This window comes from Falco cherrug, chromosome 14, assembly GCF_023634085.1.
Source record: "Falco cherrug isolate bFalChe1 chromosome 14, bFalChe1.pri, whole genome shotgun sequence".
NCBI lineage: Eukaryota > Metazoa > Chordata > Aves > Falconiformes > Falconidae > Falco > Falco cherrug.
In genome coordinates this window covers 1,068,662-1,096,586 of record NC_073710.1, presented here as the reverse complement: position 1 = coordinate 1,096,586, position 27,925 = coordinate 1,068,662, and the positions used below count along the sequence as shown (strand labels likewise).

Below are 27,925 nucleotides of genomic sequence, written 5' to 3'. Positions count from 1 at the left end.
GTGAAACCGGCACCAAGTGAGAGGCAGCCTCTCCACCTCTCCTCCTTGTGCAAGTCGACACAGTAGTCCAAGCCCCAGACAAACTCACTCACTGGTCAGTGCTTCTTCTGTTTCACATTTGCTACGTATGCAAGAGGGAATCCGCAGCTGGGCTAGCTAAGGTGTCTTGCGACTTGTGTGACAAAGCATGTCCAGACATCATCTTTCACATCTCCCTGGTGACACCCCTCAGCAACCCATCCACGCTCCTCAAGCACTGGACACACAATGGCCAGAACTGAGTCACCCTGCTGGACACCTGCCTGTGCTGACTGTCAGGGGAGGGGACGCCCCTTCCCAAGCCACCTAATTTCTGTTCCTTTACTCAGACAGAACTGGAGCCCTCACAGGTTTGTCCATCAAGCCGTTCCTTTCCCCTTATTTATTTCTTATTTAGATAACCTCTAAATCTCCTTTTGGCACACTTAACGTGAAGTGCACGGTCCCACCAGGAAGTACGTCTGAGCACAGTGAGCTAGACTGTGCACAGGAGTCAAGCATGGGTTTCCGAGACAGAGAAGCTCCCCAGCAGACAGTGTTTGGCCGGCTGTGGACGGGCTGAGCTAACCCAGACTGGGAAGTGTCCTGTGAAATTACCTGAGCAATGACACTGCATGTCTGATCGTGGTCTGGTGACAGGATCAAGGCTGCTGCCTAGAATGAATCAATCCCTTTCTAGCAGACTAGTGACAGGCCACAACCTCATTATCACCCATTTCTCCACCACGGGATTTTCTGTAGCTGAAGATACCAGGAGGGTCAGCAACATGGCAACTCACTGACTGCAAGCACAAGACTTGTATCGGGCAAAACTACTGCATGTACTACGCCAGGTTCAAGACAAGAGAGTAAACGACAACAAGCTCTTGGGCCAAGGAACATTCCTAAGGAAAATGGAAGAGCAGGCATAAACATTCAGCTCTGAGGACACAGAGGAGGGCAAGAGACTGCTCATACCTGGATCCAACCATGATCCAGGTATGACCTGCCAACACAAAGAGCGAAGCTCATCAGAAAGAGGAAGCTGTCCTGCTAGCTGAAGAAAACCAACCCATAACCGGATCTCCGAGTGTCCTCTCAGCACAGTTAAGACCAGAAGCAAAAGAGCAACAAGGCTGGACCATTACCACAGCCCCAAATCCAACACTGGACTGCAGGCTCTCTGGGCAGTGTTTGAAGGGAAGACAAACCCTGCCTGTGTTTAACTCTGCACGTTCAGCTTGAGCTCAAACGCAACTGGAATTATGGCTCCCCTCTGCTTTAGAGCCAACACTAAGGAAACCTGCTTCACTTACGAGATGCTGCCAACACAGCAACTGTACTCCCTACCAGAAAGATGGATGATGCCAGCACAAAACTCTGCCAACCCAAACAGCATGGAAAATAGCCCTGGTAATGCCAGCAAAGTGATTCAGGTGGGTTCAGAGCAAGAAGGAAGATGGGCAGGAAATGCGTCAAAGAGATGGTGGCTTCTTCAGTAAGTAGGGGAGGAAAATCCTAAGGAGCATCCTTGGAAGGAGCATTGAGGAAGACCCAAGGAAGGGAGCCAAAAGAAGATTAGATCAGGAGGATCCATTCTCTGCAGGCTTCCCTCCTGCCTCCCTTCCTGCATCACTGCCCTGTCAATCCCCACCAACAGAGAGAGAGAGGTAAAAGCTAAATGCAAGTGTTTCTGAATGTTTCCTAACACCTGCAGGCTTGCCCGCCACAGGACAGCCCTTGAGAGCAGGTATGCCCGGTGGGTAGCGCTCAACAGGAACCAGGCCTTACCCAATATAGCACTGTTAAGAGCAGCACACACAGGTTCCCTCTGGATCGGGTCCAGCTGTTGACCAACAGGGCAGTTCCAAGGGTCTGAGTAAGCTAACAAGCTAAATGCATCCTGTGTGAGAGAACAGAAAGGCACAGTAAGGTGACGCACAGCTGCAAACACACAGGAACACCACCTAGTCCATCAGCTGGGGCACCTCCTGCCATCGCCAAGGTGACAGGTGCCTACCTCCTGAAAAGAAATGGCCCTTTTCTTCTTGGCAGCAAGGGACCACACTGGGCCATCAAGATAGTGGATTAAAGAGGGTGCCCCCTCCAACTGGCAGGGGAGCCAGCACGGGAAGGCAGGTAGAGTGTCACCTGGAGAGAAGAAGCGCATGCAGTTGCTCCAGGAAGGCAGGTGGGAGCTGTATTTCTCTCCTGTGCTGAGAATTGGGTCTAGAGACGTTCTATGTTCACTGAGCTTTGACCTCTGCTGGCCCCCTCTTCCTCACCAGGTGCAGAAGCGGGGGCTACCCAGAGCTCTGCAAAGGAACCCACAACCCCAGTCTTGGCCCAGAGAACTGCTGCAATGCCGCACAAGGCCCAGGCTTACCTGAAGCATCTTTTTGTGCATTGTGTTCTTCCCATATTCTCTGCAAAGCTGCTCGCTCAGCATCTGCAGCTCCCGTCCAAACTGGATCATTCGCTCCGTGGCAGCATGGTTCCCTCCACAGAGCTGCCTCTGGGGGCAGCTGTCTTCTAGAGGAAAGGCAACGGAAAAGTAACAATCGTCTTTCGTTCCCCACCACTGCCCGCTCTGTCATGCTACCCATAACCTCCTTCCCCTGCTGGGGCAGGTAGCTGCTCCCTACTCTAAGTTTATCCCAGTGGAAGCTTTTTGTGATCCCTGCCACTACAACAGCCAGGAGTGGTTTCTTCATAGCACCTGTCAGGTACAGGGAAAACTTGAGCTCAGTTTGTTTAATGCCTGAAATACCTACAAATCAAATCTTCTGATAAAATCATGGGGGCCTGCAACTCCAGCTGTAGTACCCTTTCAGTATCAGAGGCAGTGTAGAGCTGATTCATCTTCCCTCTCCAGCCTAAAGCACCCACAAACAAGACAGTTGTGGCTGACCACACTGTGCTGAGGACACCGTGCAGCTGGGCATCATCCAGCCCTTCCCAGCTCCGTTCAGTTCCTCAGCTGGCAGAAGTGCCAGGACTGCTCAGAGTTGGATTTCATGACCAACACTGAACAAACCTTTTGAGTCCTACTGCTTTCCCTGTCCCACAACATCACCAGCATTGCTGCAAGACTATGAAAAGCAAAATCTAGTTTTAGTTCCAGGACAGATTAAATTTCCCCGTGAAACAGGCATCTTGAGAACTTCATTCACTGGGGTGGCGAAATAAACCCGAAGTACAAGTTTTTTCCCCAAAATCCAATCACATTTCTAAATCTCGGTACCAGCTCGTTCTATTTCCCTTTACCCCTCCTGCCTCTGAGGCCCTACCCATGCTGGATTCATCCGTCTGCAAGATCTCTTCATGTTTGTAGGTGCCATTCATTATCCTGGTGGATGAATTTTCCAGGACTCCATTGGGGTAATGCTCAGCCTCCATTTCCATCTCGCTGTCACTGAGGTAAAAAGGAGGAAGGAATAGTCAGATGTCTAAATTAGCAAGGGAAGAAATTAAGAGCTCAGATACCACATGGGGCCCAGCAATGGCCAGCAGACCAGGAAAGGTGCCAGTTGGACTACAGGGAGTCAGATGGTCTAATTCAGTGCAGTAAAAATTGTTGCAGGTTTCTGAAGTCAATTTATGAAATAGATTTCTGTTCCAAAGGCGCCTGTCAGAATTACAGGTGCAGCGTGCTTATCATTTTCCCTTCAGGAAGCAGTCACTTCTGGGACAGCAAACAGCAGCCAGACAACAGATAACATACTAACACACTACACAGGAGGGAAACCTTGGCTATGACAAGCCATCAACCCTTGCAAAAAGTGCAATACAGAACACAAGGGCGTTAGACTTAGATGTTTAAGACAGCAGTCTGAATGAGACTGCCAATTACCTGAAACGATGACAAAATCTTGCTGGGACTTGGGCTCTACATTTACAAAAAGCATCATAAATCTGGCATTACCAAATGATTCTGGTAAATTGAGTCTGAACAAGTGTTTCTCACTCCGTTACACGCTGTACAGCTTTCAAGAGGTCATGACAGAGATTACAAACTGTCCTGCAAACTGTGCTCAGCACAGTACTCAGAGGATGAGTGCCAGCTGCAATTAGCAAGAGATTCTACTAATCACCAGGACATCCTCTGTTCCAGCAGGGCCTCAGACAGCCCTGCAACACCAACCTGGAAAGTGAGCCCGAAGGAAGCTCAGTTCTTACCACGGCCCCATTTGCTCCACACTCCCGTAAATGCAGCAGTAACTATACCACTCTCCTGGACCTCCTATGGATTCTTGGAGAAGGGAGGCTTTCTAAAAGTCTGACCTGCTGTCACAAGCATGAAAAAAATTACTGCTGATTCAGAGGCTCATCTGGAAGGAACTGGGCACCAGGTAGAGGTAGCCCAAGAAAATTACTCACGAGGGCAATGCAGCAACCCAGTGGCGACTTAGGCTGCTGCCTACCCGCTGAAGTGCAGGCAAGCTGCTTAGCAGCAGGAATCGACGGGCCGAGGCAGAAGTAACAAAACCAGGCTCAATGGGAGAGCTTCTATGCAAACCAAGCCATGCTGGGCTCAGCTTGGTGTTTGAAACGAGAGCATCACAATATTCCTTATGAGATAAGCCTCCAAGCCTGAGCAAGCAGGGGAACTGGAACAGGCTTGCGCCTGCTGGGACTAGTAGTGACCTTGTAGATAATGCAGTTACTCTGTTGTTCAAAAGGGCAGGACAGAAGCCCTTCTGGCTTCTCAGAAAGCAAACTGAACCCTCTCTCCTCATCTCTCCCTCCTCAGGCATCTACAACGTAAAAAAAATACCTGGTTTCTTGGTTACTCGTACTACTGTGCTGCTGAGATTTGGTAGAATCTGTAGAATTGGACTCAGAGTAGTTCACAGATGAGGGGGAGGAGGAGGAGGAAGAGGAAGATGATGAACTCAGTGTTGGGTATTTACTGTGACTCTGTTTGCTTTTTGTGGACATGACTCCGTTGCTACAGGTTGGACTATCTGCTCCTGAAAGTCAAGAAGAAAAGGAAAAATGAGACCAGACTGACAATATCACTTTATTGTGAAGTCAACAATTTAGCGAGAGAGCAAGCCCCAAAGGAAGAAAGCAAAATTTGTATGGAGACAAATGTAGACCTATGAATGCTGCCCTGTGTTGCAGGTTGCAGCTGTAGACATCTGGTTGAAAACAGGTATTACCAAGAGATTTTATGGACTGATGGGATCATTCTGACTATCTAGTCAGAGAAGCATACCCAGGGTTTCTCACAACACAATACAGGAAAACAAAGATACTGGCTTGGGAAGAGGAGTGACAGCTTGGAGGCATGCAAGTAGCTGTCTGTCTTTCCCTTTAATGTTTGCCTGCCCACAGTTTGTCACATGCAGCAGCGGGAACACCGAAACAAAATACACTCAGATGGCTGTGAGCAGCTCAAGGCTCAAGTGAAACAGGCTTAGACTGTGTTCAGGGGCTCTGCAGGTCATACTCCCTGGCCCACCCCATCTTCAAAGCCATAGCCAATAATTACCTAGGGAAGATACCTTGGGTGTCCTGGTTTATCTTGTTCTTTCTACTTCAAATCCTAAAGTTTAGTTTCCAGAACTGCAAGGAGTTGATGCTCTAGAGATGGGTTTTGCAGGTACAGAACTGTTCCCTTCTCAGGTGTTTAGAGCTTGCAAGGTAAAAACCATGGGGAGGGAGAGGCTCTCAAGCACAGCATCCCACTAACCTTTCACTCAGTTGGCCAGAACAGTGCATCTTCTGCTTGGTTCTTACTGGAAAGCAATCCTTTTGCAGACCCCAAGGTACAGGAGAGAGGCTTTGTGCTCCAGACCTCTTACAGCTCGGTCAGTGAAGCACCGAGTCACTAGTGGCTGCTCTAGAAGGCCACCTTCAAAAGCTTCTTTATTCTGAAAAAAACCTGCTCTGCAGACTGTCTGTGGGAAATAACTAATGCAAAACCAGCTCTGTAGCTGTATAGACACCCATGATAAACAGTATGTCTTCTCGGCTGGGTATCATAAAGGAAAGGAGCATTTCACAGAATACTGCACAGAAAGTAGCAGGTCATGTAATACACAACCATGTCCACTTTTGACATTTGCTCTTCTCATTAGGAGACACAGAAAACACTTACCGGTACTATGAACGTGTGAGTTGCTTGATCCATGTCTAGGACTTAAGCTGGGGGACCCGGGGTAACTGTCCTGGGATCTGGGGCTGCGGGCACTGAAACAACGTACTTCACTGTCTGTCCCATTCACCATCTCCACAAACTGGCGACACCTGATTTCATAGGAGGGAAGGAGGAGAAAAGGGTGCATGACAGCCAGGATGCTCTGCATTGGAGGTTTCCTTAGTTACTGAGTGGACAAGTCCTAGAAACTGCATAGGAGCTACATTTTTTGGCTTTCAAAAAGACATTTCAGACTCCTGGTACCTTTGTATTGCAACTGCTCTGATAATGCTAGGGGAGGAAGGAGTTCAGAAATCGCACCTTTGATGCTAATGAATGTTGAGACATTCCCAAAAAGCAAGTTTATTTCCATTGTGCTAAGAAGAAACTGTTCCTTTACAGCATGCTTTCATCTCTACCACCTCTGCAAGTACGCCAAAAATCAATTGTGGTTTGTTTTTTTTTTCAGGGAGAAGATACTAAATCTGCCAAATATAGTTCCCTCACTACTCCGTCAACCCAGAAATACGCGTGGTCAACGGAAAATAGAGGAGGAAGGGTAAAAAAACCGCAATATCCACAGCAACAGTGAGGACTTCTCATTTAGCTTTACTGGGAATTGTCCTTATATGTTTCAGGAGGCTGGGGAGACCCACTCTGCATGGTTGGGAGAACTGGGACACACGAGCACCTTTCTCCTTTAGTCTCTGTCCCAGATAGCTTTCTTCATACATCTGCCTTTCTAGGAACCTTCACAGTGACTCCACAGGCTCCAGTGTTGCAACAGCTCCACCAGACAAGTACAGGCCGTCTGTGAAGGACCTCCTGGCAGTCAGCAGAGCTAAAATTTCACCCACCTCTGCCTGACCTCATGGGGCAAAGCCATACTGGGTCTGAGCAGCAACAAATGGGCTACATTTACATTGCCACATGCACCGTGCAAAGGGCTGAACCTACAGCCTTTCCCACCTGCCTCCAAAGGGATCTCAAACCAGTTTGAATTCAGAACAAGGTGTGCAGCCAGACTGGACGGCTGGACAGCCTCTTTCTTCTCTCCTTCATCTATGCATCTCAGCATTAGGGAGTATAAAGCTGTTCATACTTACTTTAACATGAAGAGCAGGTTGGGGTTATGATCTAGAAGGCCAGGATAGAGCTGCTGGGTGGCTTCTATAGCCTCTCCCACTCTGCCTGCTAATACTAGCTTCTGTATTCCTGAAAGCAGAAGGAAACCTATTGATACACAGGATCAGCTAACAAGAACAGCCAGAAGAGTGGTCTCACATAGGCCACACAGCTCCCCACTACCACCTTGCACAAGGGCTAGGGAGAACTGGGGACCACATTTTGTTTATTATGGAGTAGGGTGAGGAAAAAAAGCCTGTGAAAATGAGGGACAATCTGTCAGTAGCTCAGAAACACCAACAGGAGAAGGATCTGACGGATGAACTAGGTGTGCTGGGGTGGGGTGCTCTGGGACTTTAGTCCTTTAGTCACAAAGCTATGCAGCAATGAAAAAGAAAGCAGGACAAGGTATCTGGATGGAAGCAAGGACACTGCTGGGGAAATGCCAAATTCAGAGGGGAAGCCCGTAGGTCAGTCTCATGTTATATCCTCTGGCTGGTTCATGCTTAGAAGCGTATGTATGGCTGAGCATTAGATAAGCAGAGTATTTATAAAGGGTCTGTGACCTGTAAAGGGTCGGTACTGTCTCCCCAGTATCCCTACTTCTAAGCAGAAGTAACTATACCAACAAAAGTGGGTTCCTGCAAGTCCCACCTCACTGTATTCCCCAAGAAGAGAAGTAACCTGAGCTTGGCCAGCAGCAATGACGTGGCACCCATAAGCTAGCTCCAAGAATCAGCTGTGACTAAGCCAGAAACAGCTCAACGAGTTGTACTCTTCTATGAGGTGCAAAGATACAAGGCAGAAGCCATACAGCACCCTGGATGTTCATGTCCCACATATGTTCCTTCAGTGGGTCCGAAGACAACAAGTGCAAGACTTGAGATCCCATCCCTGAACAGAAAAGCTGCTGATCTACAGAGGGCCACATTTTACTTTTCTAAGTGTACTTAAAACTAACAACTAAATGTCCTTAAAACTAAAAATGCATTGCACTTCCTTCTCTGTTTTTCCAGGACTTCTTACAAACAACAGAAAGAAGGTTCTGAATCGCCTGTGAAATGCTTTGCAAGCAAGCAGGGGCTCTAATAACAACAAGCTGTGACTTTTGCGAGTCATAAGCAGTTGAAAGCCCAGCCTGGTAATCTTCATTAGCAATCCCCAGTAACAATCTGCAGTGACTTGTCTTGGCTGCCACTTCTCAGTGTCTATTTGCTTGTTATCATAGCTGAAAGCTAAAACCAAAGACGTGGCTCTCACACCAACGTGTTGCACAGCCTCCTTCATTTTGCTCTGTTTCTTCTACTGACTTGCACGTCCGTTTTCATGTCTCTCTGCTTTTGACAGCTCTCTTCTTTGCCTTGTTTGGCAACTCTCACAGATGTCACTGCATTTTAGATTTTCCCCTCTTTTTGTTTTCCCGTCTGTATTTTCCTGACACCTTTTATTTAAGCCCCAACTTCAGAGCTCCATATTCCTTCCCTCCATCTGCCTCGTCACCTGTCCTCAAACACACGGGGCTGCACTGTCTCGCGTGCCTCCTGTAAGGCTTTACACCAATTAAACCCACAGCAACAAGAACGCTGGCTGGGGTCAGGGTTGCATTATGCATGACCTGGAAAGCACAAAGCCCATCAGCACTAACAGGCAGCAACTACAAGTTATTTTGGGTACTAAGCAGAGTCCCCAAATGAACCTGAATGCTGGCTAAGCGCATGTAATGTATGAAGAGCGAGCTACAAAGGGGCACGATGCTCCTGATATGTAACAGTCACATGAGAAACAGTTGACAAAGGGAAGGGAAATGTACAAAGTGGGATGTAGCATGTATTCAACAGCCAGGAGAATGCAGAAAACACACCAATGTTCTGTGACTCTGCAGGCTGTGAATAGGAAAGCTAAAAACCCACAAAAGTACAGCAGGAGAAAGCTGCAAGCCTCGTTCTGCTGGAACCAAAAGCACGTACAGCCTTACAAACTGACACATGAGCCACTTTGGTGGAAAGAGCCGTAACCAAAACAGACATAAAATACAAATTCTTCTCCTAGTGTGAGCTACATGTGTTGGCTGTGAATGTGCAAAAGCCTCAATGTGCAAAAAAAATCTACTGGAAGACAACATGTGCAAAGGGACTGAAAGACTTGTAACTCTGGGAGCTGTAGTCAAAACAGATTGATGTGTCTGGGTCCCTGTGGACCATGCTAATGAAACTACCCCTGCTGCACAGAACGTGTAGAAGAACCCAAATCCAAATGGATCCCTGGTGCACTGTGACCTCAGTTCAGGCAAAGTCCAAGGTAACCATTCTATTCTCTACCAATTCGGTACTACCTCCAAGAAAGCACCTCCTGCCCTAGATATTACGTTTAGCCTGATACGTGAAAACTGCTGGACTCAAAGCGGAGTCACCCCATCTCTTCCAGGATTCAGCTATTAATTTTCAACGCGACTGAGGAAATTAACAAAGTTGTCAGAAAAATTAGTATATTCAACACTGCCAGGCATGCAGGTCATTTGTCAGAGCAGACAGGCAAAGACAGCAGAGGGTAGAGGGGACACAGCACTGATGGAAAAGGTCTCCCAGCAGCGGTCCCTTAGCTCCACTGACCCCAGGCAGCAACACCAAGTCAGCAGTGTGCTGTGGACAGCTTTGTGAGCCACGGAGTAACTTTTTGACTTCCACAGCACTTCATTCCTCTGTTACCTGAAGGTAACACATGGCCTGCATGCCACACTTTGGGAACAACTACCCAAGAGACTTACTTTGTCTATTCTTTATTGAGGTCTGTTCTTCCTGGATTGTGGTGTCTGTGACTCTGGCAAAGGCAGTTGCTGTTGAACAGTACCCATGATGAACCAAATACGATGAAACCATACTAGAAAATAAGAAAATACAAACAGATGAAAAGACACTTGCAAAACAGGGTGATCACACTGGAGAAAAAAAAATCAACACAACAGAAGTTGCAGCTCCAGTGACCCAACTCAGCTTGCTTAGGACATAACCAGGGTCCTACTTGTGGGTCCAGACAATTTACAACACAGGCACCTGGTCCTCAACAAACAGAAGGGAAACTCTAAACTCACCTTACAGGGAAAAAAAATTAAAATAAAACATTGAGTCCCAATGCATACATGGTATTTATTTATTTAATGACTGCTGTGTAAAGGTCACTTGTAAGGGCTCAGAACTGTTACTGCCAGTGACACCCTACACAGGTATAAAATCTGAACATCAGAGAGGCTCACAGCTTTCAAGCAGACCTCAAAGAAAAGGTTCTGGTCCTGAATTTCTTCCAACATTTACTTTGCCAATAATTACATTTTTGGTAGTTGAATGTCCTTATTAATTCTACACATTCATAGATAGTTTTATCTGCTGATCTACGGAGTAGACTTAGCATTGATTTTTCAAATACACATTTTAAAGTTGTATTTTCAAAAAATGGGGGAGGGGGTAGGTAGTGTCATTGTCAGAAAATGAACACAAAACCATCTTTCTGAACACACCATTTCGGAAGGACTTGTGCCTTCCCAGGATGGTGGGTAAATGTTAACGCTCACTGGATTTTAACAAAACCTAAAAAGCCAGCAGAGGATTTCAAAGCTTCTAGTGAAGAATCTCAAAATAGGCTTCTCATGATGAAGCTGTATTAATCCAGTCAAGTCACAGCTAAAAACACACATTCAACTTGGCTACTTTCAGTACGAGAAAAGTATTTTATGAGTCAGCAATAATCTTCAGGCACAATGTTGTAAGCAGGTGTGTAATTTTTAAAACTTGTTTCAGAAACAAGTGCTTACGTACCACAAAGGGTACAAGGTGTGCCCTTTGCCCTGGCATGGTACAGACAGGCGTGAAGAAGCACATCCCCTCCCCGCCAAGCACAGCAGCCAGGTCATCCCGGCTCAATCAGGCTGAAACGCTGAACACAGCGATCCAGGCTGGCAGGAACGGAGGAGAAAAGCCAACTCTTGCTTCAGTGTAATTCAGTAGCCGGAGTCAGAGGCTGCAAAGATTTAAATGCTTTACAAAGCTGCACAAAACCCGAGCTCCTTCCTAGGGCACTTCTGCCTGTGGCACCATGGAAGCATCCCTGCGTGGGTACGCAGCAGTGTTACATGCTGGTCGCTATGCCAGGCCAATTTTCAGCAATGACTTATCAGTTCTGCGTCTCAGCTACTTACTACAGCAGTGCTGCACACACTCATACATTCAGCAGCATGTCTGCAGCCAGAGGTATCTCTCCTGAAGTTCTGGGAGAAGTTTATCGCACTCCACTGTGACCTATCTTCATGCAGACAAAAACCTTTCAGAATCCCAGGTTCTCCAATGCTTTTACCACTTGGGAGCCATGGTTGAAACTTGTTGAGGGCAGCAGAAGTGCTCAAATCACAGGTGCAGCTACCTCTGTGCTGCATCTAAGGGTGTTTCTCTCACCTAGAGCAGTCATGGTGGTGATAGAGGTTTGTACTGCCTGAGGCTTTTCTTCAAAACAGAACTTGACTGCACGCTTCTCTGTACAAGTTGCATGAAGTTGTCCTCCTTCTGCATGGCATCACTTAGCTTCTCAAACAAACAATGCCAAGTCCTCCCACTTTACCAGAAATGGGGATCTACATCGTTCCTTCTCTCATAATCAATCACACCAGCTGATCTCAAGTCTCAGATGACTTCTACTCAGATTCCTCATGGAAAAGCTAAAAAGACTAGAGCTCCTGTAAGACTGTAACAACACACAAAGAAGAGGAGTGATCCATGTGAGTCCCTTTCAAGGTTTCAGGCACTTGAAAACCCTGTCAGAGCAGCCTCTCTGGTGACAACATATCCAGGCACGTAACACAGATGAAATACTCTGCCAGGCTAGTTCCTCCTCTGCTCTCCAGGGAGGCACTCCCTACAGCAAACCTTCCCCAGTGACGGCCTCTCCAAGATCGTGCCTCTCAGGATCTGTCAGGGAGGAGAGTCTCTGAAGGGAAGGAAATTGCTTAGCTGCACGGTTAGAGATTAAATAAGATGCTATGAATCCCAACAAAGCCACAGGACAAGAAAACATTGGCCCAAAAGCTTGGAGCTCCAAGCCGAAACAGCTGGACTACTGATGTGAGGTACAAGCCCTGCCTTAAACTTGCCTTTGGAGAGGGGGAAGATGGGAAACATGATGCTGATTCTTAAAAAGAAGTCCAAAGAAGTAACGAGGAACTCCAGAGCAGCGACTCTGACCCCTCCACCATGCACATCAGAAGCAATTCTGGAGAACACAAGGAAGAAACACAGGGATAAACCGGTCCTACTGCAGAAGAATCAACAGCTTGTGTAAAGGGAAGCCATGGCACTCTGGTGACATTTTTGGAGGGGCTCTGGAAGCAGGCAGAAAACAGATGTTTTTGCAGTCCACTTGGTTGTCCAAAGATACTTTACAATCTGTCAGCGAAACCTCTCAAAGAAACTGTGTCACCATGTGATAAAAGGAAAGGTCCAACATGGCTAAATATTCAGGTTAAGTAATAGGGTGGCAAAAAATGGTCAGTTTTACCAGGGAAAGGAAAGAGCACTAGCGCTGCAGGAACCTGTGCTATTAACATATTCATAAAACTAAGCCTGACAGACCAATGCTCTCACCCAACGCAGGTGCTTTTATACTCAAAGATGCAGGGCATTTTTCTGAGCAAGTTGCCTTTTGAGCACTATGAGCTAAGGATTTCCATTTACGTATCAGTGTACCTCTTCATTCTCTTTGGCTGCTAGGCAAGCTTCCCAAAAGCGAATCCCGTCTTTCCACAGCCTGACAAAAGGTGTTGCAGGGGGTGAAATGACCCCATAAAGTCAACAATCCAGTACATCAGAATGAAAATTAATGTGAAAGTCAATGCCATTGTTACATCTCATCCTGTGCTGGGTCAGACCAAACATCCAGTTAGCCCAGTACTCGTACCTCCCAACTGGCAAAAGCAAATGCCTAGAACAAAATAAAGGAACAAGGCACATATGAAATGATACCTTCCTCCATCGCCCTCCCAGCTTCCACTGATGAGCCAGATACATCCTGTCCTAGAGGTATCTCTCTACATCATAGCCCTGATAATGTCTCCAGTCGCTTTTTTTAATCCATGCCATTTTCATGGTATCTTATGGCAGAGAGTGTGAAAAAGTGCCCTCCTTTATTTCTTCTAAATGTGCCATCCGGTTAACTTCACTTAGAATCGTAGAACCACAGGATCATTCAGGTTGGAAAAGACCCTCAAGACCATAGAGTCCACCCGCTAACCCAGCGCTGCCAAGGCCACCACTAGCCCATGGCCCCAGGCACCCTGTCCAGGCGTGGTTTGAACACCTGCAGGGCTGGTGGCCCCACCGCCTCCCTGGGCAGCCTGTGCCAGTGCTTCAACACCTCTTCCCTCCCAGGGAAGAAACGTTTCCCGATACCCAACCTAACCCTCCCCTGGCGCAGCCTGAGGCCGTTCCCTCTTGTCCTGTCACTTGTTACCTGGGAGCAGAGACCGACCCCCCTGCCTACAGCCCCTGGCAGGCAGCTGGAGGGAGTGAGAAGGATCCCCCTGAGCCCCCTGCTCTCCAGGCTGAACCCCCCCAGCTCCCTCCGCCACTCCTGGTAGGACTTGTGCCCCAGCCCCTTCCCCAGCTCTGGACGTGCTCCAGCTCCTCTACGTCCCACTTGAAATGAGGGGCCCAAACCTGAACCCAGTACTCGAGATGTGGCCTCAGAGCAGCCAGTTTCTCCAGGAGAATGCTGTGAGAAACAGTGTCAAAAGCTTTACTAAAGTCTAGGTAGACAACATCCACAGCATCTCCCTCATCCACTAAGCTGGTCACCTTGTCACAGAAGGTCACTTGATACCCTGTAATTCTTGCAGTGCAATTGTTCCTTCATCACCTTCTCAAGTCTATTCAAGGTATTTTTTTCATGCTTGTTTCACCCCTCACGATCACATCCTTCAGCACTGTACGTCTATATATTTGCTCCCTGCCTTATTCCTACCCCATACCTTTGCACATTCTGCCTTTTTTTTATTCAGGCTTTTCTCACTTCTACTACATACTTTTGGAGAGAAAGAACCAAAACATCACATGGTATTCACATTAAGGATGCACCACATATTCACACAGTGACAGAATTATTTTTGTCCTGTTTTTCTCCTAACAAATCCAAGCTTGGTGTTTTCTTTTTTTTTTTGGCTTACTACCAAAAAAATGACCTGATATTTCTGTGCAATGATTCACCATAATCCGAAGATCTCAGTCCTTCCTGGAGGGCCCCTTCTTCCCAGCCATTTCTGAACACCCTCAACACCACAGATACTACAAGCACGTGTTCAAGTCTCCTCCTCCCAAGGTGGAAACCCCTTACCCACTCATTCCCTCTCTTGTCTGTCTTGTAACTCATAATCCACATCAGATGTGCCCTCAGCCTCTGGCTGCATAGTCCCCCCTTAGTTAGCAGCAAGGAAATTTCTCAAAAGCCTTATGGACTTCCAAGACAGAGACAGCAGCCCAAGAACCACATCCACGTGTCTGCTGGCTCCTCTTTGCAAAACCCACGTCCTATTTCTCCATGTGTGCAACGCATCTACCCTTCAGCAGTGCTTCTACAGATTTGTCAAAACCAGATGTTGAGGCCCTCTCTGCCCATCACTGCCCTTCTAATGAAACCTTTCTTGAATCATGGCACCATACACACCATCCTCTCCTCTTCACCCAAGGCAGTTTGGAAAGAAACTGCTCCACAGCCACAAGCTTACCTGTTTTCTCCTTGAGTCCTGCTAGGATTTTGGGTAAATATCTGATCCCAGAGACTTTCTCCGCTTCCCCTCACCTATTTCTTCCAGTGCTTTTTTGAGAGATATTTCAGTCCCAGACACAGCCTCTGCCAAGCCCCTCACAAAGAAACGTCCCAACATGACAACCTATCTGATTTCTGGACACAGAGGTAAAGAATTAAATTGGATACGGTCTTATTTTCTCCAAGGTCTCTTTTTATACTGCAGTCCTCTACAGACCCTACAAACTTTCTGGCAGGCCTCCTGCTCCTTATTTTCTTGAAGAAAGAGACTATTTTCAATAGCTTCTTCTACCTGCTTTTCACAGTTTGGCCCGTTGTCCTGAATTATCTGTAAATAACTAAATACAAACCAGCAGACAAGAAGAATGATCACATGGATGCGATCATTCCTGCATCTATATCTCCTGGGGGAGATTGACCAGTATCAGGTGTTTAGGGAAAGAATATAATAAAAAGGTGAAACACAGAGCTATCTATAATCAGAGAGAGAGGAGCAATCAGAGATAGAAGCAACAGCCATAGACCTGAGGGTTCAAAATATAACTATGGAATTGGCCTCCAGGAATTACTGTGAATATTTAAATGTGTATCTTTTAAAATCCACTTAAGCCACCACAACTTCTTGCAGCAGCAAGTCCCTCAGTTTTATGTATTTTGTGGGGGGAAAAAAAAAAAAATAGTATTTTGTTTTTCAACCAGACGGTGCTTTTTCTCTAATTCTTGTGTTTTGAGAAACAGTAAATAATCACCTTATAGTAATTTCATTAGAGTGGTGTAAATGACTGACAGGCAACTACAGTCCACCTCCCTCAGTTACCTGCTTCCAAGCTGTGGAGCCTTAATCAGCTCTGTCTTTCTTCAGGCAGAAGATACACCTGACCTCTGACAACTCTTTTCAATTGTTCTCATCATGCTCTACTCAATACTTTTTTGCAACGGGAAATGCATTCAACATTCAGAAATTTATAAAGTGCCATAATTGTGTTTTCAGTTGGTTGGGTTTGGAAGCCTTTGGTTTAGGCTGTTTCTTGCTTTTTCATTTCTGAACTCAGCTGACTTACATACTGGCTTTTCTCCTATGTTAGTTTTTATGGTGTCCTCTCCACTCCCCTTCCTCCAATGCATCACCTCAAAGTGTATGTTCTTCCATTCCTACAAGCTTTCATGCAGTCTTTGGCTGAAAACTTCTCCCATATCTTTTACATTTGAAACAGCAGCAATCTACACAGGAAAGACTATTAAACAACAAAGCAGAGGGTATAACAATTTGAGCAAAATGCACTGAACTGGCAATTTTTGCCATAAGAAAGCATAAATTAGCATAAAAAAAAGTATTTAAAGCCTAACAGAACATGGAAGAAGCTGAACACCGGAACAGTGACTTACTTCTGCAGCATGGCTTGCCACTCGCCTAGTCTGTCTCCTATAGGAAACCGCTTAATGGTGCTCTGAATCTTCGCTCGCCACTCCCTCATGTAGTCCTCAATGTCGAACACAAATGGCTGCTGCCCAAAGTTGGCATCGACTATCTCTCCTGGAGTCTGGAGACCCACTGTAGGGTAGAGATTTGACTGGGAAGGAAGAAAAAGAAACCTGTATTAAACCCAGCTTTCTCTTTCTGGTTCCAGTTACATAGTTTGGTAAGACAAAAGAGCTGCTCTTTAAATTGAAAAATGGCATGGAATAGGAAGGGGCAACAGCCCTTTAGGTACATCTCAAGGAACCCCATGACTTACTGTGCAGTTATTAAAAGTTATTGCATAAAACCAGAACAATGGGTTCGATCCCCCAGCAGCCTATGGTCAATGCCGTGACTGCTGTCTGTGGAGCCTTCACCTTCTGGCTTCGTTTTCTGCAGTTCTACTAAAGTTCAAGACCCAGCAGATAACAATAATAAAAAAAATGAAAGGGGCATCATCTCAATCAATAGATCTATGCGTCCTCCCCTGTTTCAATTGAATTCTCTTACTCCTTGGAAGATACCACCTGAATATTTTACATCTCTGTAGGATGGTAGTGGAGCTCTGAGGTTAGGTCTTTGACGATCTCAAGACAGCAAGCCATCCACACAAGAAATTCCACTACTGATAGACAAATTTAATTTTAAGAACAAGCATATGGATCCAAATGGAAGCTTTGACTCGACTCGCCACCAGAACATGGGGAAAAGAAAAAGGTGACCACTGTGAAAATACCTCTAAAATTCAGCCAATAATTCAGCTTCCAAAGATCTAATTGAAAACAGGTGGTCAAAGTCTAGCTTAGAAGTTATCTGAATTCAGGCTGTTTTAAGAATAAGCTTATGGATACGAACTGAATCCCTGAGCCTACTGAAATGGGGGAAGAAAAAGAAATGCCATCAGAAAAGGTGCAGGGGTGCGTGGTTCTCATCATTCTGGATCACGTTTTCAAAGAGAGTGTTCCATTCGCTGACATGTTACTTTTCTGGAGAACAAGTTACTTTTCTGTTTGCAACACAAACTTCATTAATTCTCTGCTTCAGAGCACCTGCTGGTAGCTTGCAGGGTTTAGGAAGAAACCTCTTCATGCCACTCACAAACTGTTTGGCACTGGTTTTTTTCACTTTGCTTTAACACACTGGAGGCTGACACAGCCAGAAACCAGGCGCTAGGCAAGGCACACAGATGCACACAGTGAAATTGAAATCTGGAAGGTGCCTGGTTGTGGTGTCTTGCTCACGGCTGAACCCATGTCAGAGGTTAGATCAGTGGTGGTGCAGATCTCTCTCTCTAGGTCAAATCAGACAGAACTACTACAGGTGGTTAGACAGTCATCCTAAAGAAAGCTAGGATGATTCTCTCCTCTATAGCAAGAGGCATGGGCTTTCCTTAAAATTATCTGGAAAAATTATTCAACTAATTCTTCACTATTGCAGAGACCTGAAATGTTGGCAATGTCTCCCCTTGAGACCTACTGCAGTTGTGAATTTTACTTTTTACTAAAGGTATTAAGATTGTTACGAGGCAGAACTCAGCAGAATCCTAATTACATTGGCAAAAATAGAGCCAGCATGTCGTGGGAAGTGATTACTTCTCTCTGCTTTCACTGGCACAGCTACATCTGCAGTTCTGTACTTGGCTCCCCTCCTCCACATCCTCAGGACAAGAAAAACTTTCACAGATGGGGTCCAGCAGAGCTCTGCTAAGATGGTCAGTAGGGCTGGAGTGCATGGCATAGAAGGAGAGGGTGAGCTTGGAGAAGAGAAGGCAAAAGGGAAAATTTAACTGTGTCTTCCACTCCCAAAAGGGAGGTGAGAAAAAAAGATGGAGACAGATTCTTCTCAAGGGTGTTCAGAGAAAGGTGTAAGCTGCAGCCAGGGAAATTCTGACAGGACATAAGGAATAAATTCTTCTTTGTGAGGATAGTTAAGGACTGGAACAGGTTCCCAGAGAGTGCAGCATCTCTATCCTAGAGATTTCCAAAGCTCAGCTGATATGGTCCAGACCAACCTGCTCCACCTTTGAAATTATCAAATCTCAAAAAACAAAGAAAAAAAAAGAATCTATAAATACAGGCTGGAAACTGAGATCAGAATTCAGGATGACTGTATTGCTGCGGACTCAGCACACCACCTCCTGTCCTATTCTCACACCAAGGAACTCACTGGGTTAGAGAGGTGTGCAAGGAAAATACAGCATGATACAGGAAAAGCCACCAGAGGAAAATGCCAAATATAAAGTCAGTCTCTCCCTTCTTTCAAATCTAGCTGACAAGGAATCTGAGAGATCAGATCTTTTCCACAGCCCACACTTAAGAATTTTTTATTAACTTAACTTTTTAGCATTATGAACCCAAGGACTTCCAAAGCCAGTAATCAGACACCCAAAATACTTGGAAGTTACAAATAAAAAAATCCTGTATTTTTCAGCCACTCTTGGGTATGTTTGTCTTTGAAGGGAAGCTGCCTACCCCCAATTTCTCTCAAATGATCTCAGAGTTAAAATTCCATTTTTCACATGTGGGATGTGTCTTCATTGCTCAGCAGCTGTTGGGAACTACATGTATCTCCACCACCCTGCCAGATGCAGGGAGACATCACCCCAGAGCCCACTGACCAGGGCAGGTGCTTTCCCTGCCAAATTCTTATGGCACACCTTGCCCATGACATTGGGGACCTCTTGCCTCTGATGCTGGTGGCCAGCTGCTCACAACCCCCTAGTTAATCTTGACTTATTTTTTAACTCACTTGACCCTTTGCACCTCTGTAATTCCACCCGGGGCTCTTCCACATTCTGCTTTTTTACATTCCTTATTGTTTCAGCAAACCGCCAGGCAGGATAAGCCTGATACGGGCTTGTGTACATAAAGAGAGTTTGGTCTAAGCATTGACTTAAAAAGTGGAAAACCCCCTCTGTGGGATATTCACTTTTGCAAGCAGTTACTTCTGTATTAACTTCAGCCCGTGCTCAGCCAAAATCCAATTTTTTCCCCTCACTACATTTTCATACAAATGCAAACACTCTTTAGAGGGAAATGAAACAAGCTGAAGCAAATATGCTTCACTGCACGGGATCAATCCCAACAAAATGTGGTTTTAAACTGGAAGTATCCATTTCAACTTCCTAATATTGCAAATACTGCAAAATATTGTCCTCATCATTTGCCTCTGAAAGGGAAATTTTGCACTAAGCGCTGCAAGGAAACAATTTCTAGACTGGTAATGTTTCAAGGGTGAAATTAATTCCTTGTGTAATCTCACTGACATGCCAACCCTAAATGTTACTTAAGCTTGAAGGGTGTAAAAGTAATGGGGCTTACTGGCCGAACTTCTCGCTGACGTGCTCTACCAGTTAGCTTCAAAATCACACAGGCTGTAACGCCAGAAAAAGCTTCCACCCTACAGCCCCTCCCGAGGTGTTTCAGCAAGGAGGTGTGGGACAGAGCCAGAGCCAAAAACCATGTCAAGCTGCTCAAACCAGAGAACCTCAAGGGTCACTCGGGTAAGGCTGCTGCTTCCACTCCCGTCTGCAGTTAACACTTTCAGGCTGCAGCTTTAGCAGGTGAAGAACACGGAGTGCATTCTGTATCTCTCACATGATAGATGTTTTCTCTCCTTTACCTTATAATGAATGGATACTGTGTTTGAGCCTGCATCATAACGGTATATTAAAAATATCAGTTGCAAGTTTCGTCAGCTTCAAATTTCCTACGACCTCCAGACTTTTACAATATCTGACAATAGTCATTATATTTAAATCAAAAGTCTGTCTTGGGTTTGGCACCCCCTTCTTTAGGGAAGAGAAGTAACCCCAACCGGCTAGAAGAAAAACCAAGAAGCCATGGACCGAGGGAGCAAAAAGGGCCAGAAAAGGAGAAAGAATACACAGGTGTCTGCAAGAGTGAGGGAAGAAGGCAGCAATTCAAGAGAAGAATATTGAAAAAGGAGGATGAGAATGATGGAAGCTGGGTGCAGGCACCCTTAGGATGAAGCTGCCAACACGGCAGCTGAGCCGGTTAGCACATGGAGAGGAAGCTCACCTCAGGAACAAGGCCAGGTGCAAGGTCCTGCATGTGGGTTGGGGCAATCCCAGGCTCAAATACAGTCTGGGCAGAGAACAGGTTGGGGGTGTTGGCTGATGAGAAACTCAACATGGCCCAGCAATGTGCGCTCACAGCCCAGAAAGCCACCAGTATCCTGGGCTGCAGCTCCAGCAGCGTGGCAAGCAGGGTGACGGAGGGGATTCACCTCTGCTCTGCTCTGGTGAGACCCCCCCTGCAGTGCTGCATCCACCTCTGGGCCCCAACATAAGGACGTGGACCTGATGGAGCAGGTCCAGAGGAGGCCACACAGATGGTCCGAGGGCTGGAGCAGCTCTGCTGTGAGGACAGGCTGAGAGCGCTGGGGTTCTTCAGCCTGGAAAAGGCTCCAAGGAGGCCCTAGAGCACCTTCCAGTACCTAAAGGGACCTGCAAGAAAGCTGGCAGGGGGTTGGAAGTAGATGTCTTTAAGATCCCTTCCAATCCAAACCGTTCTACGACATGATTCTATGATAGGAATGTCCAAAATCTACACAGAGGTAGAATTCTTCTGCCCTTCCTTGCATCCACAGCTAGGTGGTGAAATGACCCAATGAAGCTTCTCCTGCCCTCTTTTCAAAGAGAAATTATCTCATGGAGGATAGTTCTCAATAGCAGGAAGCCTATAGGGCATCCACTGTTCTCCTTCCTGGGCCAGAAAAAGTGTTATGGATTAGCTGCTGCTGTAAAAGCCAGAAGGAGACTTCCACGGAAAATAGCTCAGCAAACTGGCTGGTAAAAGGCACAGAGATGCCATTTAACCATTGGAGACCCCACCACAACAGCTGATCCCAAAACCCACTTAACTAAGACTTCTTCCAGTTTAACAGTAAAACGTCTCCTCTGCACAGAACACACAGAAAAACAAGCATGAGATCCTGTATAGATGATCTGGTGAGATCAAGAAACAACAGGATGGGGAGATGCCCTGGGCTCAGGAGGGTTTTGAAGCATTTCAAGCATTGGAACAGGCTGCCCAGGGAGGTGGTGGAATCACCAACCCTGGAAGTGTTTAAAAAACATGTAGATGCGGTGCTTAGGGACATAGTTTAGTGGTAGACTTGGCAGTCCTGGGTTAATATCTGGACTTGACCTTAAAGATCTTTTCCAACCTAAATGATTCTATGATGCTATGAATTCAAGCTCAGCAGCACTGCAAGACCCCATTGCTGCAACAGCCCCTCTGCTTCCCCAACTGTTCATCCCCTATTTGTGACAGAGACTCAACACTGGGGTGAACAGCCTACAAGTGCACATTAAATGTATACATCAACGCACTGTGCACTCCTGGATCAAAAGGATGCGAGTTAATCTAAGCAGGACAGGTAACTTCAGCCTGCCAAATGTGTGCTGCCAAGCTCTATGGCAACGCTTTAGCTGTAAAGGACAAAACAACGGTATGTGTTTCAGATAGCTATTTTTGATTGGTGAGCCTAAACAGTAATTATCTATCCCAACATGAAGACTGCTCTCATCTCAGAAAGAGAAGCAGTCTAGCCAAAGGAGAAGACCAAGTGGTGAAAAAATTAGAAGGAATATGGTAAAACTGTTGACTTCTAATGCAATCTGTATCCAGAGGGGAAAAACAAAAGAGCACCTAAAACTAAGGGGTATATCACAGCAGCGGCTTCTTGGTATGGATGCAAAGTTGCCACAAGATCTCACTCTGAAAGGTTAATACTCATGGACAGATAAAATATTCTTTCTGTGAAACAACCCACAGAAAGAGGGCTTCTAGTTTAGAATATACCGCAGTGTTAGCAAGTTCAGAGAGTCTAGGAATCAAAAAAAAAACCCCAACCCTGTATTGATAGCAGATGTGAAAAGGCAAATTAAATAACTCTAATGTCCTTCAGCACAGACACTGGCTGGGATGCAGGAGAGATCTGTAAAGCCATAAATTCCATTGGGAAGATGAGCAGGGAGTGCTAGTCATTATTTCTCACAACACAAAAATTAGAGGAACAAAATAAATGTTTTGGCAGGAGGTGCAAAGCAAAGAAAAGCAAGCTAGCTTGCACACGAGCTCTCTTGGAAGTCAGCCAGAAAAATCAATCACTTTGGAGACCTAAACAAGTTATGGAAACCAAGAAATTTCTCAGAGGAAATTCCTTGGAGGAAATTAAGTACAAAGACAGGAGTGAAACCTCAGGGACAAGAAGTTCTATATATGAGAGAAATGGATGCAATGGATGTACTGGTGTATGCCTGACGTGGCTTTACCTTCTTTTCCTAAACACCTCCTCCTTGTCCAAGAACACTTGGCTCTGAAAAAGAGCAACTCATGATCCAGCGTGGAAGTCATGCTTTCATAAGATCCAACTAGACGTTACTGTCTGGTGTAACTCAGCTGGTGTCCCTGCATTCAAGACTAACTCAGTATTGGGGCTGGTGAATCAGAGGAGTAACTATCAGCTACACATGGATGCCAAATACATTCCTCCTGCAATTCCATGAGCTGTTTAGTCATCATGGGTGGAGACTTTTCAGAAACCTGTGCAATGAGCACACACACTACAGCCAGCTAAGCCTGACCTTCATTCTCAGAAATACCCTTCCTTAACCACGCTGTAGTAAGGGAACAACTCCCACCATGGCTGCAAAACTTGGAGGAGAGAGGAAGAAGCTGAGAATAACACCATCATATATTTTGGGGCTTTCTGATGATGGGACATGAGAGGCTACCCAATGACTTTGCATATATACTCCCCACAGTTGAAGATGCATTTCCGAAGACATTGACCTGTAATGAAGTTTGAATTCTTGCTTTAATTCTAGGAGAAGGAGCAACATACTCTTAGAGGTGGTGAGGAATGAGATGAGGCACGTGAGCAGACCACAAACCCAGCCACAGGATTATGAAGTTTCCAAAAAAGGAGCATCCACATCAATCAGTAACGTGCATTACCATTTTTTTAACAGGGCATCAAACTGGGGGGGGGGGGGGGGGGGGGGGGGGGGGGGCGGGGGGAGGGAAAATCACACCCCCACACTTCCCCCTCCCTTCTGCTTATATCCTTAGTTAAAATACTGAAAATATGTGTACTTACAGGGAGGTCTGTAAAGGCTATACCTGTGGGGGGAAAAATATTAGAATTAAAAAGACAAAGGATTTTTCCCCTGCTTGGCTATATCTTCAACATGCTACAAAATGTTACTGCATTTCAATAAAACCCAGCTCTGACCCTGTATTTCACCATCTGTCATATTTAGAAGTAACTTCCCTCCCTAGTCCCCTCCCCTGTAAGGTTTTGCATCCGGAGAAAGGTTCAGGGAAAATCGTAAATGTTTTGACATCTCTTCCAGAAATTTGATTTTCTAAAAAGCAGCTCCTCTTTTCTTTGCTTCTCCCTCTGTTACTATGATGGAGTTAGTTTTCAAGAAAGCTTTAGAAACAGAGTTCTACTGTAACATTACTTCAGTTTAGGCTGTAACTAGCTCTTCTTACCATCCAGAGAGACGGGAATGAACGAACATTCAACGCTTTGCATTACAGCTGGGGAACAGCCTTGCAACAAGACCAAGCTGCAGGCAGGAGCACACTGTGCAAAGAACAGCTTCATCCTCAAATGCATTGCTACAGCTCCAAATATAAGAGATGGGGGAAAAGTGGTATTTAAGCAGAGCCAGCCACGGCTGAGGATGGTCAACAGAGCTGTGGCCAGAGACAATGCTCAGCTCAGGCAGGCCACCCCTGGGCACAGCTCTGCGCCTGGCTCGGAGGGAGCTGCCGTGCAGCGGAGGTACCTCTCCTCCCTCTCCCGCAGCACCTCCCACGGGGGGATCCAGCAGCCGGGCAGCAGCACAGTGAGACGGATGGGCCAGCGACAGCAGCTCTGACCCACAGGATTGGGGCCATCCTCACAGGTGGAAACTGCTCCGTGCCCTGCTCACCTCAGCAGGCCGGGCTGAATTCATGTGCTAAGTAACAGCATCGCAGGAGTCAGTCTGGGAGCTGCAGTCCTGCCCCACGCGTGATCCCAGCAATGCTTTGTGTCTCCAGCCAGCAGACAGCTGGTACCCACACCAGTATGCCCGGTTCTCGCACACATCCCACCTCTCAGCCACGCAGCAGTCCCTCCTGCCCGGCACTTGAAAACACACTACAGCTGGCACAGAAGCAAGAGCACAGACTTCTCCGTTCTTAATGTTAGGACTATTTTAACCAATACCTGCAACGTAATGTCACCAGATCAGCCTGGAATGTTGACTTCAACCAATTTTAGGAGTCAAGGTAGGAAACAAATAGTTACTATTCAAACCAGGACAGATCCAAAATCAAATTCTCGGAGAAAAAAATTCTGAATATTTTAATAAATAAATAAATAAATACATAGGCAATATGGTTTAATTAACATCATGGCAGTTTGGACCTTGTCTGTTGAGTACCCTCTCCACAACCCAACCAAAAACTGGGTATACAGGCGATGCTGGAATACCTGGCTGAGAAAAACATTCAGTAAGCATTACTCTCACTCTGCCACTTTTCCCAAACATCGCTCCTCCCTCAAACCCATTTTTCACTTTGCACTTGTTTTGCTCAGCTGGATGTTACACCAGAAAGAGGCCAACCTCTTTGAGTCTGCCATCCAGTGGAGCCCTTCTTGGCCCCCCAGCATCACTCAGAGCCAAAGGTGGCCCAGCTTGTGCAGCGGGTACGGCTGGGAGCTGTACCCAGCACATGGACAAGTGTATGATTTTTGAGCAGACTGGATGGGTGGAAAATTGGCTGGACTGTCAGGATCGAAGGGCTGTGATCAGCAGCTCAAAGTCCAAGTGTGGCCCCTCAGGGATCGATGGTAGTGCCAATACAGTTTAATGTTTTTACTGATGACCTGGATGATGGGACAGCATGCACTTTCAGCAGGCTTACAGATGTCACCAAACAGGACAGGGGACAATACACTGGAGGGCACACTGCTATTCAGAAGAACCACAACAGACTGGAGAAATGGTTCAGACAAACCTCACAAAGCTCAACAAAAGCAACTGAAGAGCCCTTCCACCAGGCTGTAATATTCCCAGAAAACAGGACAAGCTGGGCCTGACTGGGGAGAAAGCAGAGCTGCTGAAAAGGATGCAGGGGGTCCTGCTGGGCGGCAGAGCAGAAGTCAACAGTGGATCCTTGCAGTGAAGCTGGTCAACCACGTCCTGAGCTGCATTAGTAAGAGTGTAGGTTAAAGGAAGGGATTGCTCCCTCCTCCACAACACTTGTGAGTTTGAATGTGGAGTGTGATGTCCACCTTTGGTTCCCCAATACAAGACAGACAGCGAGACTGGAGTGAGTCCAGCAGAGGCCAACAAGATGAAGAGAGGCTAAGGGAAAAGACGTTGTCCAGTCTTAAAAACATTAGGGAAGACACTTATTGCTGCCTACAGCTACCTTATGAGAGGGTACAGAAAGGACAGAGATAAACTTTTCTCAGAGATGCATAGTTACAGGAGACAGGAGGCAAAAGAGACAATTTACAACATGGGAAATTCTCATTAGATATTATTGGGAAAAAAATCAGTATGAATGTGGTCAAACACTGAACCAGGGAACTAACAAAAGCTCCCTGGGGGATCTCCATTCTTGGAGACAGCAAAAATTTGATGAGTTTGAGTAATGTGATCTAGTTGGTCCTGTTTTCAGCAGGGTGTTGAATGCATGACCTCCAGAAATCCCTCTCAACGACAAGTACTCTATGATTCTATAAAGAAACTTACTAGATTCCCTTTAAATTAAGGCATTGTATCTTTAATCCCTGTTACCTTTGTGCGTACAGAACTAGATCTGTTGCACAAGTATGTCTGCCTAGAGAGTTCATCCTGAACCTGCACTGCTACATATCTGCATCCAACAAAGTCAACAGCAGAAAGTGAAAGAATCACAGCTCTAACTAGGCAGATGAATTTGAAACTGTATTTTTTCTCTGCAGCACCTCCAAAGCCTGGATCCTATTTAAAATAGGAAACTTCATAAATGTAAAGACATAAGAACCGGACAGCTCAAGAGGTCAGGAAGCAAGAGCAAATGTGTGAAAAGCCTCTCCTGTAAGTCCACGACGTTAACGCGATTATCAGGGCAGTGATATACAGACATTCAATGGAGGTTCAGTGCTGGGGCACAGTGTGATCAACACCTTTACCTGCCATCTGATCAAAGGACTTCCACCTTTCCATGACTTAACATGTACTTATACACATTCCCATGCATACAACATGCTCATGGACCTTCTAGCCCAACTCTATTCTCCACCCAGCAACAATCCTGTCTGCCTCACAGCTGGCTATCTTCTTCACAATACATTTCAGAATTCAATTTGCCCAAGACATTACACATTTGGGTGATCAGCCACAGCACTCCATTTCCTATATGGCAGGGTACTCCTCCAACAGCTGTTCAGGTGACTGTAATTAAGAGAACACATAAGCAGTGCCGATGGATTGCAATAAACAGCAACACAATGAACAAGATGGGCATCCTAGAGAGTAGACTAGGAAATGTCAGCCCATGAAATACTTGAACACTTCTACAACTTGCTGCTGAGGAGAAGCACTATAAAATGTACACAGCTCGCTGCGTGCTCTTGGAAATATTCTCCAATCAAGCCACTTGGGTAACATTGTTCTTACAGAGACAAGGCTACAGCCAAGTTTGATATTTTCCATTCATTTCAAATTCAGTTCATCTTCAGTCTTGTTTTAAACTTCCCAATGCTTTTGCTCTCTGCAAACTCTGAAGGTTTAGGGACAAACCTATTAAACCCAGCATGGACATCTATGTGTCTCTGTTACAGGCAGATTTCTTCATTATCCCTAATGTTCCTGTTAGTCTCTAAACTGGTTGCAGAAATTTTACTTTACAGGTTAACTTGGTCTTTCCCAGTGCCTGCACTAAAACTCAGACTACAGGAAGCTTTCTATGCCAAGACTTCAGACGGTTGCATGCTCTTTTTATAGCCCTGCTGCTCCATTTACCACGGTCTGCTGTCAAAGCCCGAGACCTGAAACACTCCTACATTAGTTCCTGAGCAAACTCATCCACTTAATCCCAGAGGCCTGTAGCAGTCATTCCCTCATGTCCTGCATCCAAGAGTCTCTGCTTAATGGCTGGAGCCCCAACATTTCTCACATTTCTCTCTCTCTCTCTCCTAATTCACTCTCACCACACTTCTAGCCACACCTCATCATGGTTTTACTGTCAGGACTCTGCTCAGAACTTGTCAAAGGCGTTTTGTCAGCAGTCAGAAGACATTCAAGGCATCTTCCAGAACAGAGAATTAAAACTATATTCGATGTTAAACCATCTTCATGT

At 46.0% G+C, this 27,925-nt stretch overlaps 1 protein-coding gene across 1 annotated transcript in view; it reads right to left on the bottom strand.

Annotated features, from left to right (window-relative positions):
• RANBP10 (RAN binding protein 10) overlaps positions 1-27,925 on the bottom strand; it is an 82,794-nt gene that overhangs the window by 8,080 nt on the left and 46,789 nt on the right. Inside the window, 9 exon segments of the mRNA XM_055726465.1 lie at positions 1,810-1,921; positions 2,405-2,550; positions 3,309-3,433; positions 4,796-4,991; positions 6,125-6,273; positions 7,270-7,378; positions 10,053-10,165; positions 16,475-16,659; positions 23,676-23,698. Of these exon segments, the coding sequence (XP_055582440.1) occupies positions 1,810-1,921; positions 2,405-2,550; positions 3,309-3,433; positions 4,796-4,991; positions 6,125-6,273; positions 7,270-7,378; positions 10,053-10,165; positions 16,475-16,659; positions 23,676-23,698 (1,158 nt within the window).